Source organism: Petromyzon marinus, chromosome 65, assembly GCF_048934315.1.
Source record: "Petromyzon marinus isolate PM22_M1 ecotype Great Lakes invasive population chromosome 65, UKy_Petmar_22M1.pri1.0, whole genome shotgun sequence".
Classification (NCBI taxonomy): domain Eukaryota; kingdom Metazoa; phylum Chordata; class Hyperoartia; order Petromyzontiformes; family Petromyzontidae; genus Petromyzon; species Petromyzon marinus.
This window is the reverse complement of record NC_133731.1, coordinates 5,620,959-5,637,187: the sequence shown is the minus strand read 5'-3', so window position 1 is coordinate 5,637,187 and position 16,229 is coordinate 5,620,959. Positions and strand designations below refer to the sequence as shown.

The 16,229-nt window shown below is 47.9% G+C and overlaps 1 protein-coding gene across 1 annotated transcript; it reads right to left on the bottom strand.

Moving 5' to 3' along the window:
- Positions 1 to 443: 443 nt before the first annotated feature.
- LOC116956456 (sulfotransferase 1B1-like) lies at positions 444 to 15,972 on the bottom strand. The gene is made up of 8 exons (XM_076054282.1): positions 15,873 to 15,972; positions 11,021 to 11,259; positions 9,978 to 10,112; positions 9,256 to 9,353; positions 8,633 to 8,759; positions 4,951 to 5,045; positions 2,441 to 2,621; positions 444 to 1,933 (listed from the first exon to the last, which is right to left on the bottom strand). The coding sequence occupies exons 1-8, from the start codon at positions 15,875 to 15,877 to the stop codon at positions 1,803 to 1,805; spliced, it is 1,011 nt and encodes a 336-aa protein (XP_075910397.1). The 5' UTR covers positions 15,878 to 15,972; the 3' UTR covers positions 444 to 1,802.
- Positions 15,973 to 16,229: the final 257 nt, after the last annotated feature.

The following is a 16,229-nucleotide window of genomic DNA, read 5'->3' as shown; positions in this document are numbered from 1 at the left end:
CACCACTGGTACCAGTTATTAAAAAGTCCACTAGGCTCCATATCCTTTTGCACCGCATCACTCCATCTCTTCTCTAGTCCGTGCCGTGTCCGTTTACCCCCCTCTATCCGGTACCGGTCATCTGCAAGTCTTATTGGCTCCACGTCCTCCAAAATTTTAATATTTGTCATAGTTTTTTTTTTCTAAAGACCGTTTTCGATTTTTTTTGGGGGGGGTTTTCGGATCGTTGGCGTTACCGAGTGATCGAACGCAGTCTTCGTGCTCACGAAAGCGACGTCACCCGAGGCCACGTGACGCCGATTATGACGGGGCATATGAAAAAAAATGAACGAAAGTCGTGTCACAGGAAGCCGCACGTGACTTCCGGTGACGTCATGTTTCGGATAGATTCAAAAATATGTAATCACCTTAGCCCCCCGAGCATCACGGCAAAAAGTCAGCAGGAAACGCCGCCGGTTTTTATTAATAATCGTTGTTTAATAGCAGAAAATCAACATTGATAATGATGCATATATTTAAAAAAAATATCGTCACGGCCTACAACTTGAGGGTGTAAGGGTGAGCGATACACCGGAAACTAGGGGGAGGAGGAAGTGGGGGGGGTGGACAAATGCGCCTTTTAAACCAGTTTCTTCCCCCTCCATGGAACCGTTCACACGACGACGTTCTGGATGGTTATCGACCATAACAGAGGGGGGGGGGGGGTTTGGGGGGGGGGAGGGGCTAGATCGCGTAAATATATCTGTTGTGTCGCTAAATTCGCCACCACCCGACGCGGCCAAATTAGTGAAGGTTCCGTCACGTAAACAGAACGTGGCCAATTCGTTACTAGAACGGCACACCGGTTGTCTGTTGGAGAGCAATGATTGTAAATGTTGTGGATTTGCTCTCCAACGCACCGGTGTGGCTGTACTAGTGTAGTGGGTACAAACTTGAGAAGACTTCACTCTTCTGGAGGCAGCACGTTCATTTCAACATTACAATAACACAAAGGGGTATGGGCTCCTGACACCCGATACCTAGGGAGGTATTCCCTCCGGACTAGCCTGCCCTAACACTGGTTACGCTCTAACCTCTTCGCTGGTTAAGCTTTGACCCGGCCCTAGCCAGGGGTTCGGGTTCTGCCCTTTGGGCTCTTCGCTTTGGGTCTTCCAGGTGGCAGCTCCAGGGTGGCTCTTGAGTCTTCAGGTAACGGCGACTGCTGGTCTCGTTTAGCGGACCGTTTTTCATACTGGTCTCTGGCTCACTCCGCCCCTAGCCACTCCTCCCTTCTGGAACCGTCTGGAGGTGCCTGGGGAGTGACGTTGGCCCAACGGCCTGACTCATCACCTGTTGACTCCCTTCTGCCCCGTGTTGACTCGAGGCCGTTATTACAGGCTACAAGTAGTGGCAATCGCGTGCAGCGCTCAACGATGCCGCTACGCGAGTAACGAATTGCCCACGTTCCGTTTACTTGGCTGTTCAATCGGCCGTGAAGGGTGGTGGCGGGCTTTAACGACACATTTATATTTACGCGACCTAACCCCCCCCCCCCCCCCGAACAAAAAAAAAAACAACCTGCGTTATGAATAACGACCGTCGCAATAAAGACCAATAATTACGATTTAATTTTTCACCCAGGAAATCTTCAGTGAGTCTCACGGCTCGTTTTTCGGGATTAGTGCCGCTCCACTGGAATGTTTCGACCAAACTCAAATCCCCCCTAGCAGCCCGGGAAGTAAAACCAATCGCGTGCCCCCCAGAAGAAAACCTCACGATCACGACAGGGGGTGGGGGTAGGAGAAGACCCCGCACGGATGGATTCAAGAATCCACCACCTGCGGCAGGTCGTGGCGGAAGGAGAGGGAGGTGCCGGCCATCTTCTTCGCGTACACCTCGTCAAACTCCTCGTTCTGGGCCACCGTGAAGTGGGTCCGCCAGTCGCCCACCGAGCCTGCGGCCACGCATGGACCACGGTCACAACCACGACGGTGATGACGGTGGTGACGGTGGTGATGATAGTGATGATGATAGTGATGATAATGATAGTAATGATGATGGTGACGATAATGATGACGATAATGACGATAGTGATGATGACGGTAGTGATGATGATGACGACGATAGTGGTGGTGATGATGATGATCATAGTGCTGATGATGATAGTGATGATGATGATGATAATGATGATGATGACGATAGTGATGATGACGATAGTGATGATGATGATAGCGCTGATGATGATGTGATGATGATAGTGATAATGATGATAGTGACAATGATATTGATGACAATGACGATAGTGATGATGATGATGATCGTGATGATGATGATGATGACGACGGCGTTGATTATAATGGCTGCGTTGATGACGACGACGACGACGATGACGGCAGTCATGATGATGTACGGCAGCAATAACAACGACGGTGACGACGTTGGACACAACCGAGCGCTGCACCTTTGCGCATGAAGGGCGACACGGAGTGGTCCATGACGAAGCTGGGCAGCGAGGTGTAGTTCGCCATGGGATTGTCCCTCATCTGCTCAAAGCTCGTGTGGTGGACAATCTTCTCCAGCGCCTCCTCCGGCAGGTGGACGTCCAGGAACTCGGCCACCTGCTCCACCGCAGCCCTGGGGTTCTGCAAAACGCAAAAGTCAAAGATCCCCCGTGTAGCCTCAAACAGAACTGTTGGGGCAGCGTGCTGTTCGTAGCAAGTAGCACCTATGAAGGTCGGCACGGCACACGAGGGGGGTGGGTGGCCAGCACCACGGCCAGCCTCCTGTATACCAGGCGAGGTAGTTAACATCTCCCCATCTACCACCACTATGTCCACGAACGCTCTCACGGTCGCCCGCTGCTTTAAATACCGAGCGCAGAGCCATGAGACCCCCGTGAGGCTTTCCTGGGTAAACAAGTATATCAACAATGATTATTATCACTACCATCAACCACTACCTTTACTGCCATTACCATCACTATTTCCATCATCATCATCACCACCACCACTAACAATTAAGACAAAGACCTCTCTCATAGCCTGTAACAGACTGTTGGGGCAAGTGCTGTTAGTGAGCACCTACAGTATGAAGGTCGGCATGGCACACGAGTGGGTAGGTGGCCAGCACCACGCCCGGCCGCCTTTGGCTCCCGAGTGGCGATGTTTACGCACCGCACCAGGTACTTGTTTGAGGCTGAGTGGATCTAGGGGAGGCTCAGGACCGGTTGGTAGGCCGCGAGCGGGAATTGAACTCGGATCGTCGGGTATGTAGTAGAGCAGCACTCTTCTAGCCTGCTACACTACCTACAAGCGCCCGGATTCAAACCTATCTCCCCGACCTTCGGGGTCCAACCAGAGCAGCCACTGTGAACCACCGTGGTTGATGATGATGATGATTCACAGTGGCTGCGTCGTAGACACTGAGCCGGTGCCCCTGAGAACCACACAACAAAGACAAAGGTCCCCAATATGGGCTTCAACAGGCCGTTGGGGCAAGCGCTGTTAGCGAGCAGCACCTATGAAGGTGAGTGGCCGTGTGTATAAGTGAGTCGATAGGCAAGTTAGTGTGATGAGTGGGTGAACGTGTGGGTGATTGAGTGAACAACTGAGCGATTGAATAAGTGGCTGAGCCACTGAATGCACATTTAAACTACATGGCGGGACCCCGGGGTCACGAATAAGCAAAAGTCCAAATTGCAATCTATCTATTTATTTATTTAAATATTTTTGGCGACTCTGCCCCACCGCGCACACAAACGCCGCGACCCCCCCGGCGCAGATTATTCTGTTGTCGTGTCGTCCAAGCGCAGCAGCGAGGACAAATGCGCAGAAGAGCTGAACAAGCGAATGCACTCACTCCATGCTCGGGTATGGGGAGGATCATGACAAGTCGTATCCAAAGCTGCTCAAATTGCCTACACGACTTAAGGCCTTTATTTGTCAGTTTCGCGGTATGCATAATACAGTGAAACTGCTCTCTTATCTTCATTATTATTTGTGACCTACCAATGTCTACGACCCTATTACCCGCAGATATTTAACAGATGAGATGCGTTGCACCGTTAATTCCTCCTGTTTGATTATACTACTTCTCTCGTCCGAATGCATCTGTGTAGATGTTATTTTTTTGCGGTTAAGCCATAGTCCCCACATACCGCACGATGATTGACAGAGGGGTGTAAATTATTTCTTCAATCGTGCATTTAAATAGAGTCACTGCAGGTAAGTAGTTTTCAGTTTTAAAGGCAGAGTTTAACAAAACAACACTTGCCACCATCCTTCAAACCCGTTGGTGAAAAAGAGCAACGTTTTGTGTTTACATTATAATATAATGTTTACATTATAATATAATATATAATATAATGTTTACATTATAATATGTTTACATTATAATGTTTACATTACAATATAATACATAATATAATGCTTACATTATAATATAATGTTTACATTATAATATAATATATAATGTTTACATTATAATATAATGTTGACATTATAATATAATATATGATATAATATTGACATTATAATATAATGTTTACATTATAATATAATATAATGTTTACATTATAATATTTACATTATAATATAATGTATAATATAATGTTTGCATTATAATATAATATATAATATAATGTTTACATTATAATATTCACATTATAATATAATGTATAATATAATGTTTACATTATAATATAATGTTTACGCGAGAGCCGGGGGCTCATGGCACACAGGGGTCGCGCCATGAAGTTCATTTGAGCGACCGAGTGAATGAATTCATTATTTACCGAATGAGCGAATGACTGATTAACTGAGTTTACGAGTGAGTGGCTAAGCAAGTGATTGAACGAGTGAATGAGTGAGTGACCGAGCCGATCAGCTGGGCTAACGAGTGACTGAGCAAGTGAATGAATCAGTGGCCTGAGTTGGTCACAGCGAACGAGTGAATGAATGAGTGAGCCAGCACCTCCTTCATGTCTTCGTAGAGGAGGTAGAGGATGCGGTGATGATCCCTCTTGTCCCAATACCCGAGCACGTGATCCCACCAGCACCCCCACGGGACTGCACAAAAGACAGATATGCCCCGTGTAGCCTTAGCGGACTGCTGGGGCAAGTGCTGTTAGTGAGCGCCTGTTGTGAGCGGCACGCCACTCGAGGTGTGTGGCCAGCACCAGGCCCGACAGCCTCTGTATCCCCAGTGCTGATTTTCACACCGCAACAGGTATGCGTACTCATTTAAGGCTGAGTCGATCTAGGGTTCGTAGCATGGTGTGCTAACCGCTGTGCCACCGCTCCCTATGGCACTGCTGAGCCCAATGGGGCCTCACAGGCTGTAGTAATAAAGCCTGAGTCTATGGATCTATGGGTCTCTATGTGACTCTATGAATCTCCGTGCCACTCTATGAATCTTTGTAAATCTTTGTAAATCTATGGATCTCTATGTAATTATGTGGATCGCTATGTAACTCTGCAGATCTCTAAAATAACTCTATGGGTCTGTGTATAAATATATCGGTCTCTACGTAATTCTACGGGTCTCTATGTAACTCTTTGACTCTCTGTACCACTCTATGAATCTCTGTAAATCTATTAATCTCAATGTAATTCTGTGGATCGCTACGTAATTCTGTATATCCCTATGTAACTCTATAGATTTCTAAAGTAACTCTATGCGTCTGTATGTACTGTAACGATATGAGTCTCTATGGATGTCTATAACTCTCTATTTAACTCTGAGTCTCTACGTAACTCTATGGGCCTCTAAGTAACTCTACAGGTCTCTATGTAACCGCAATGTTTTGTAACTGCCACCACTGTCCACGGTCTTGGGCTGTGGTCGTCCTTGCAAAAAGCGCTGCGGTGGCTAGGAGATGTTAACAACCTCACCTGGTGTACAGGAGGTCGTGGGTTCGATTCCCAACCTGACGACTGCTGTATATTTGGAGTTTGCGTGTCTCTTTCACCCCGTGGTAACGTGGATTTTTCTCCGGGGCCCTCCGGTTTTCCCCTCCACGTTTAGAATCAACGTCACGCCTTTCGAGTATCTGCGCTGTTATACATTTCCACGCAATGACGATAAGCCACTCACTTCGTTGAGCTATCATTTGTGACGGCCAGCTGGCTTCTGAAAGAAGATGCCACACAGCTCAGTGGGGCCATACCTGGTACGAATAAAACGTTTTTAGTATCCAAAAAGACCAATGTGACCCCCCCCCCCCCGTGCCATGCAACCGGTGACCAGAGATCGAATCCCACTCGCGGCCAACATCAGTGGCAAATATCTGAACTGCTGCTGGGCCTCCCCCTAGATCTATAGCTTAGTGGGGCCTTACCTGGTAACAATTACAAATACAGGTAGTCCCCGACTTACGACTGAGATGCGTTACGATGACCACATCGTAAGTGGAAAATATCGTAAGTCGAAAATAGCCCTAGCCTACCCAGACGTCTTAAAGAAAGGTGATAATTTAGCAAAACAGAGCGATTTACAATACCGTACTGTATAAACTATATACTGTATGTATTTATTAATTACAATACTGTATTGCACAGTAAAATTTAAAGTAAAAAAAACAAGGTAAATTCTTAGCCTACCTATATGAACTGCAATTTCATAGAAAGTTTTTTTTCAGGAAACAATCCTATCTGCTATAAAAAAAACTTTTAACATGCATTGAACGTAACGTATCGTATCGTGGTAACCCTAACATGAAATCGCTAAAGCTACGTATCATACATGCATTGAACGTATCGTAACGTATCATATTCTACTGTTACCAAGATTCTGTCCGTCGTCTGCATACAGTGAGGGGAAAAAGTATTTGATCCCCTGCTGATGTTGTACGTTTGCCCACTGACAAAGAAATGATAAGTCTATAATTTTAATGATATGTTTATTTGAACAGTGAGAGACAGAATAACAACAACAACTCCAGAAAAAACGCATGTCAAAATGTTATAAATTGATTTGCATTTTAATGAGGGAAATAAGTATTTGACCCCCTCTCAATCATAAAGATTTCTGGCTCCCAGGTGTCTTTTATAAGGTAACGAGCTGAGATTAGGAGCACACTCCTAAAGGGAGTCAATCAATCAATCAGATTCCAAACTCTCCACCATGGTGAAGACCAAAGAGCTCTCCAAGGATGTTAGGGACAAGATTGTAGACCTACACAAGGCTGGAATGGGCTACAAGACCATTGCCAAGCAGCTTGGTGAGAAGGTGACAACAGTTGGTGTGATTATTTGCAAATGGAAGAAACACAAAAGAACTATCAATCTCCCTCGGCCTGGGGCTCCATGCAAGATCTCACCTCGTGGAGTTGTAATGATCATGAGAACGGTGAGGAATCAGCCCAGAACTACACGGGAGGATCTTGTCAATGATCTCAAGGCAGCTGGGACCATAGTCACCAATAAAACAATTGGTAACACACTACACCGTGAAGGACTGAAATCCTGCAGTGCCCGCAAGGTCCCCCTGCTCAAGAAAGCACGTATACATGCCCGTCTGAAGTTTGCCAATGAAGATCTGAATGATTCAGAGGACAACTGGGTGAAAGTGTTGTGGTCAGATGAGACCAAAATGGAGCTCATTGGCATCAACTCAACTCGCCGTGTTTGGAGGAGGAGGAATGCTGCCTATGACCCCAAGAACACTATCCCCACCGTCAAACATGAAGATGGAAACATTATGCTTTGGGGGTGTTTTCTGCTAAGGGGACAGGATAACTTCACCGCATCAAAGGGACGATGGACGGGGCCATGTACCGTCAAATCTTGGGTGAGAACCTCCTTCCCTCAGCCAGGGCATTGAAAATAGGTCGTGGATGGGTATCCCAGCATGACAATGACCCAAAACACACGGCCAAGGCAACAAAGGAGTGGCTCAAGAAGAAGCACATTAAGGTCCTGGAGTGGCCTAACCAGTCTCCAGACCTTAATCCCATAGAAAATCTGTGGAGGGAGCTGAAGGTTCGAGTTGCCAAACGTCAACCTTAATGACTTGGAGAAGATCTGCAAAGAGGAGTGGGACAAAATCCGTCCTGAGATGTGTGAAAACCTGGTGGCCAACTACAAGAAACGTCTGACCTCTGTGATTGCCAACAAGGGTTTTGCCACCAAGTACTAAGTCATGTTTTGCAGAGGGGTCAAATACTTATTTCCCTCATTAAAATGCAAATCAATTTATAACATTTTTGACATGCGTTATTCTGGATTTTTTTTGTTGTCATTCTGTCTCTCACTGTTCAAATAAACATACCATTAAAATTATAGACTGATCATTTCTTTGTCAGTGGCCAAACGTACAAAATCAGCAGGGGACCAAATACTTTTTTCCCTCACCTTACTTGAACGATGTTAGGTTGTTGATGGCTACATTAACTTAGTTGTCAGAAGAGGAGGATGGCGATGGTAAAGTTACAGTATCGTACCTCGTACGCTGCTGCGTTTGCCTGCCGCGCGAAATTAAATTTTTTAAACAATTTTGTCATATCGCTATCGCCATCGTAAGATCGAAATATCGTAAGTCGGACCATCGTAAGTCGTGGACTACCTGAATATCTCGTTGAGTTTTAGAGTGGGAGGGGGTGGGTGGGGTTGAGCTTCCGCGGCTGACGTAACGGAGCACCGGGACTCGAGTTTACCTGCGCCGTCCAGGTGCTTACGGAAGTACTCATCCCAGGTGCCGGGGTGCGGTTGGCCGAAGTTCATCTTCCCGAAGTAGAAGCATGACACCATCACGTCCTTGGCGTTGCGGGCCAGGTAGATGACCTACGGCGTCAAGGGGAAGGCGATGTCAACACGGCCGCGTCAGGTGTGGGTGCGGGTGGGTGGGTGTGGGTGGGTGAATGTGGATGTCTATGTGTATCAGTGGGTGTGTGTGGGTGGGTGTGCATGGGTGGGTGTGGGTGGGTGAGTGTTTATGTCTATGTGTATCGATGGGTGAGTGTGGGTGGGTGGGTGGGTGGGTGAGTGTGGGTGGGTGAGTGTGGGTGGGTGAGTGAGTGTGTATGTCTATCGGTGGGTGAGTGTGGGTGGGTGAGTGTGGGTGAGTGTGTATGTCTATGTGTATCGGTGGGTGAGTGTGGGTGAGTGAGTATGGGTTGGTGGGTGTGTATCTGTATAGTGGGTGAGTGTGGGTGAGTGAGTGTGGGTGGGTGAGTGTGGGTGGGTGAGTGTGGGTGGATGAGTGTGTATGTCTATGTGTATCGGTGGGTGAGTGTGGGTGGGTGAATGAAACCATGAGAAAATTAATGAATGAATGGACCTTGGAGTTATTCTCCCAGAATGATTTGGGCACCAGCTGGTAGGGGAGGTGCGTTTTGATGACTCGGGGAGATGGAAGCTGCTCAATCTGATCAATCCCTGCAGCACAAACGCTTCAATCTCAACAACGATAACAGCAACAACAACAACAAAAGCGACGACCCTGGGAAACCCAGAACGGGTGGCAACCCCAACCCTGACATCTCCACGCTTTGGACGAGAGGACAATACTGGGTAAACCTGACGGGTGGCAACCCCCACCATAACCGTGGCAGCTCCACGCCTTGGACAAGAGGACAATACTGGGTAAACCTGGACGGGTGGCAACCCCCACCCTAACCCTGGCATCTCCACGCCTTGGACAAGAGGACAATACTGGGTAAACCTAGACGGGTGGCAACCCCCACCCTAACCGTGGCAGCTCCACGCCTTGGACAAGAGGACAATACTAGGTAAACCTGGACTGGTGGCAACCCCAACCCTAACCCTGGCATCTCCACGCCTTGGACAAGAGGACAATACTGGGTAAACCTGGACGGGTGGCAACCCCAACCCTAACCGTGGCAGCTCCACGCCTTGGACGAGAGGGCAATACTGGGTAAACCTGGACTGGTGGCAACCCCCACCCCTAACTGTGGCAGCTCCACGCTTTGGACGAGAGGACGCTCCTCGGTAAAATCCAGGACAGGTGGCAACCCCGGCGGAAGGAGGACGGCATCGCACCGCTGGGAATGCCGAGGCTGGGCACCGCCGACATCTCGAGGAAGGGCACCCGACTGTGGGTGGGCGCTCGCTTGCAGCGCTCGATGTCCCCGCGACCAAGGATGGCGTCCACAATCTCCTGGAGCCACGTCGTCCCTGCGGGCGTGGCAGCAAAAAACGACGGGAAGGTGGTGGCGCCGAGGTTTGCCACGCTGTTGGACGCGCGCGCTCCCACGCTCGCCCACGAGACGCGCTCTCGCACCGATCGATGCCAACGCGGCCGCCGCTCGCCACGAAGCCCAGGCCGGGTGCGCTTTGAGGCTATCGCGTGAGGTGTCGAAGGCCTCGCTGGCAGGGGGGACCACGGTGTCAGACCCAGCAGGTGCCGTGGGTTGGCTGACTGAGGAAACAACTGGTAGATGCACCACCGGCTGTACCCCCCTAGTGTGCCAACTTGCTTCATTGTGGCGCACTGAAGCGCACTCACTGAAGCATACAAACTAAGGCAAAGATCCCCTGTATAGCCTTAACAGGCTGTAGGGGCAAGTGCTGTTAGCGAGCACCTATGAAGGACGGAATGGTACACGATGGGGTGGGTGGCCAGCACCACGCCCGATCGCCTTTGTCTCCCAAGTGGCGATGTTTACTACACACCGCACCAGGTTTGAGGCTGAGTCGACCTAGGGGAGGCCCAGGACCGGTTCAGATAATCGTCACTGGTGTTGGCCGTGAGCGGGAATCGAACCCTGGTTGCGGGGTTCACAGTGCAGCGAACTAACCACTACACCACCACTCCCCACACACACACACAGAGTGATGATGATGATGATGATAACGATGATGACCATCATGCTGATGACGATAATGGCGACGACGATGATGACGACGACGACAACGACGACGACGACGAATGATAATAATGATGACGACGATGACGCTGATGATGACGATGATGAATACGACGATAATGATGACGACGATGATGACGACGACGAAAATGATGACGACGATGATGACGACGACGATGATGACGACGATGAAAACGCTGCACGGTGCTCGTCAACCTGATTTGGGGTAGGTGGAGATGACGATGTCCTCGGGCTGGGCACGGAAGGCGCTCTTCTCCTCCCAGTCCTGGAAGAACACCTCTGCCATGAGGATGCCCTCCACGTAGCTCAAGCGGGGCCTCTGCAGGTGCGTGGGAGGAGCGCCCGCTGGGCCCGTCGGGGGCCCATGGCCGGGCCTTGGCGCCGACCCTTCCGCCGATTCGCCGCCTCGGCCCGACATGCCTCCTTGCCTGTGGCTAAACATTTTTTTGTTTTTGTTTTAAAGACAACACACACACACACCGGGCAAAATTAAACCGGTGTTGCCTGAAGAAGAAAGCCATCTCATTGCTCACCCTGAGCTCTCAATGTCCTGTTCGTTGTGCTGTTCGCCTTTTGGCGTCCTCTGGTCTCACACTGTTTGAGACTAGGCTCTAAAGAAAGCTGTCTCTGGTGTGGACCAATCAGTGTCAAATACAATGCATGACCGTACACTACCAGAGCATGTTTCTTTGTTTGCATGTTCACCACAAGTATATGTGGTTAATGCAGACATGATTCCTTGCAAAGGTTTAAGTTTGGTGTTTTAACATCTGAACACACCTGTTTTATTGACAGCAAGGGGAAATCTCTATTATCATCTCAATGCTGAAAAACACGTATAAGGGACTCCTCTACTTATGAACGAGTTAGGTTCCAGAGTTCTGTTCGTAAGTCGATTTGTTCGTAAGTCTGACTTTTCTCCTGTCGATTCCAAACATGTTGTACGGCATGTACACTAAACACGGGGAATGGCATTAAAAGTTGTATAATCTCCTGTAGATGTAGATGCCACTGATTCTTCATGTTCTGCAAATGCAGATGTAGATGCCACTGGCTCTTCATGCTCTGCAAATGTAGATGCCACTGGTTCTTCATGTTCTGCAGATGTAGATGCCACTGGTTCTTCACGGTCTGCAGATGTAGATGCCGCTGGTTCTTCACGTTCTGCAGATGTAGATGACACTGGTTCTTCGCGTTTTGTAGATGTAGATGCCACTGGTTCGTCACGTTCTGCAGATGTAGATGCCACTGGTTCTTCGCGTTTTGTAGATGTAGATGCCACTGGTTCGTCACGTTCTGCAGATGTAGATGCCATTGGTTCTTCACGTTTGGCAGATGTGATACCACTGGTTCTTCATATTCTGCAGATGCCACTGGTTCTTCATGTTCTGCAGATGTAGATGCCACTGGTTCTACATGTTCTGCAAATGTAGATGCTACTGATTCTTCACGTTCTGCAGATGTAGATGCCACTGGTTCTTCATGTTCTGCAAATGTAGATGCTACTGGTTCTTCATGTTTTGCAGATGTAGATGCCACTGGTTCTTCACGGTCTGCAGATGTAGATGCCGCTGGTTCTTCACGTTCTGCAGATGTAGATGCCACTGGTTCTTCGCGTTTTGTAGATGTAGATGCCACTGGTTCGTCACGTTCTGTAGATGTAGATGCCACTGGTTCTTCACGTTCGGCAGATGTGATACCACTGGTTCTTCATATTCTGCAGATGTAGATGCCACTGTTTCTTCATGTTCTGCAGATGTAGATGCCACTGGTTCTACATGTTCTGCAAATGTAGATGCTACTGATTCTTCACGTTCTGCAGATGTAGATGCCACTGGTTCTCCATGTTCTGCAAATGTAGATGCTACTGGTTCTTCATGTTTTGCAGATGTAGATGCCACTGGTTCTTCACGTTTTGTAGATGTAGATGCTGCTGGTTCTTCACGTTCTGTAGATGTAGATGCCACTGGTTCTTCATGTTCTGCACATGTAGATGCCACTGGTTCTTCACGTTCTGCAGATGTAGATGCCACTGGTTCTTCACGTTCTGCAGATGTAGATGCCACTGGTTCTTGACGTTCTGCAGATGTAGATGCCACTGGTTCTTCACGTTCTGTAAATGTAGATGCCACTGGTTCTTCACGTTCTGCAGATGTAGATGCCACTGGTTCTTCACGTTCTGCAGATGTAGATGTCACTGGTTCGTCACGTTCTGCAGATGTAGATGCCACTGGTTCTTCACGTTCTGCAGATGTAGATGCCACTGGTTCTTCACGCTCTGTAGATGTAGATGCCACTGGTTCTTCACGTTCTGCAGATGTAGATGCCACTGGTTCTTCACGTTCTGCAGGTGTCAATGCCACCACCGCCATCCATTGCGCGGTGGTCGAACTTACGACTCTCGGTCCGAACGGGCAACTGGACATACGGAGAGGTTTTTCGTATCGCTCAAAGTTCGTAAGTCGAATGTTCATAAGCAGAGGAGTCTCAGTACCTGCAGAGACTACAGTATCGTCCGTGCTCTGTGTTCGAGACCGGAAGCAGGAGGACTTCTTTACAATTCTGGCAAGTCACCTGATGAAGCTGGTTGTCCTAATCATGAGCGAAATGCAGTGCTCAAAATTGTAAAATGTTTCGGTGGGTTTACTCTCCGGCACACCGGTTCGCGCTGAAGTAGTAACTGATGCGTCACGTTTTGTTTACGTGACAGACCTCACTGATTTGGCGGTGATGGGTTAACGACACACTTATCTTGAACACGAAACTAGAGCAGTCCCTCGTTATTCACGGACTTGATATCTGCGGATCACGTCTGAAACTGTAGACGACTACATCGAGAGAGAGAAATAAATAAATCTGTCGCGGTGACATCTCCACTAGGCGGGGCTGTTGTGAGTGACCTCTGAAAGATGACGGTGTTCTTAATTAAGAAAAACCTCGTCGTGTTATTGGCCTTCGCATGCTAGCGATATAACCGTCTTATCTAGGCATTCGTGAACAATACGAAACACAACAACAGAGCACTCAAATGCTGTCCCCGTGACCCTCACGTGCACACTCCACAAACCCTTTCACACTGCCAAGAGCCTCGAGAACAATTGAAGATCGGCTGAAACGACTCAAACAAATTAGCCAAGGCGACCAAGACACCGCATACTGCACAATAACAGCAACCACCCACCTACACGAAAAAGCTTTGATCTGCATTCACTGGCCACGTTAGATGTTTTTTTGGGGGGTTAGATCACGTAAATATATGAGTTAACCTACATGTACATACGTGTACGTTAACTCATTAATCCCCTCCCCCCGCCCCACAATTTGCACAAGAGCGCAGAAGCGTGGTCACCACATCTACGCCTCTGTATAAGGAACGAAACAGGGGGACTTCTACACACATCTGTCTGTCCGCCTGATGAAGCTGGTTGTAATTACTGGCGAAACGTCGTTACTCAGATTGTCAATGTTGTTGGCTTGGCTCTCCAACACACAACCGGTGTGGCTGTACTAGTACACTACACTATAGACTACACTATATACTACACTATACACTACTATACACTACACTATACACTACTATACACTACACTATACACTACTATACACTACACTATACGCTACTATACACTACACACTACACTATATACTAATGCTGTACTAGTGACGAATTGGCCACGTTCTGTTTACGTGACAACCCTTACTAGTTGGTTGTGTCGGGTGGTGGCGGGTTTTAACGACACAACATTTATATATTTACGCGATCTAACCCCAAAAAAAACCCTCTATTATGGATTAAATTGGTCGCGAAAGCCTCCTACTTCGCGTTAAACTGGGCACGTTGTTGACACAATGCACGCAGGCCCTGCTATTCACTTAACTTTTCATCAGAGCTCGCTACGTTGCATGCCCAATGTTCGTCTCACTGTTATCCGTGGCGACGGTAACATCACTTGACACTGACATTAGCCTACACATTTAATTTTGGATTTAAGCCACGGTTAGCTGCATCGCAACAAAATACTTCTAGTTCAAAGGCCACCCAGCGTTGTGACGCTGTGATTAGAGCCACGGGCGCCTTTTTCGCCGCACTGAATGGGTCTCAAGCGGCGTAGGCTACAAAGCGAAAGGCGAATAGCAACGAATGAAGAAGGGAAATCTCTCACTCGGATACCTTCACAGAGCCACCCCGAAGAGCTCCCCCGAGGCACAAGTCGGACAGTGGCGTTGCAGCGATTTCTAACACGAACAACTTAACATGTTCTCTTCATTGGGCAATTCACGCTGAAAGAGTAATCAAATTTACTTTTTTGTTTTGTTTTAAACGCAACGAAACAATTTCTAGAAAAGTATTTTAATGAGAAAAATTAATTTATCATCACCAGCCGCTCGGTGGGGTGGAGCCCCATCGCCCCCTAGTGGACAAACCGCCCCTTAAAGAACGCGATGAGAGATAAAGTTGTTGAGTGTTACTCTTTGTTTTTTTTTTCGGTAAAGTCACATATAAATAAGAAATAATTATTAAAATAAAATTACATAATAGTATACGTACGACGTTTCGATTGCAACGCAAGCAATCATCATCAGGTATAGAAGAGCTCAAACTTAAGAGAGAGAGAGGAAACACAGAGAGATGAAGAAGCACATCAAATTTGAACAAGATTTAGTAAAATTTGGAAACAATTAAATGCAGCACAGAGGGTCGGTCAAAACACAATTAACGCATGGTCTGGCTGATTACGTTATTTCAAAGATTGCTAAATTATAGGTTAAGAGTGATAGAGTACAGATCACAGACACATATATAGACATCCAAGCAGAGAGAGCCAGCACAGAGACACACAGAGAGATACACACATGAGAGTGAACTTCTCAGCTTTAGAAGCATCTGCAAACGTTGCACAGTCCCAGTATTCGTTGATCAAACGAGGTCAAGGTAAAGATCTCCACTGATAACCACTGACACACTCACAAAGGCACAGATCCCCCGCGTAGCCCTGACAGACTGCAGGGGCAAGTGCTTGTTTGCGAGCACCCATTAAGACCATACCTCATTTAGGTCGACTCAGCATTCCTGAAAAGCGGCACGTAGTGTATGAAGATCCGAACTGGGGGGAGACAAAGGCGGCCTTGCGTGATGCTGGTCACATCACAGCTCCTCGTACAAAGACAAAGATCCCCCGTGTAGCCTTTAACAGACTTTTGAGGCAAGTGCTGTTAGAGAACACCTCCTCGTACAAAGACAAAGATCCCGCGTGTAGCCTTTAACAGACTTTTGGGGCAAGTGCTGTTAGAGATCACTCCATCGTACAAAGACAAAGATCCCCCGTGTAGCCTTTAACAGACTTTTGGGGCAAGTGCTGTTCGAGATCACCCCATCGTACAAAGACAAAGATCCTCCGTGTAG

Coding starts and splice junctions, on each gene's coding strand:
- LOC116956456 (XM_076054282.1), bottom strand. Junction 10,113..11,020: donor CTCCACCTACCCCAAATCAG/GTTGACGAGCAC, acceptor CCACGCCCGCAG/GGACGACGTGGCTCCAGGAG. Junction 9,354..9,977: donor CAGCCTCGGCATTCCCAGCG/GTGCGATGCCGT, acceptor TTTGTGCTGCAG/GGATTGATCAGATTGAGCAG.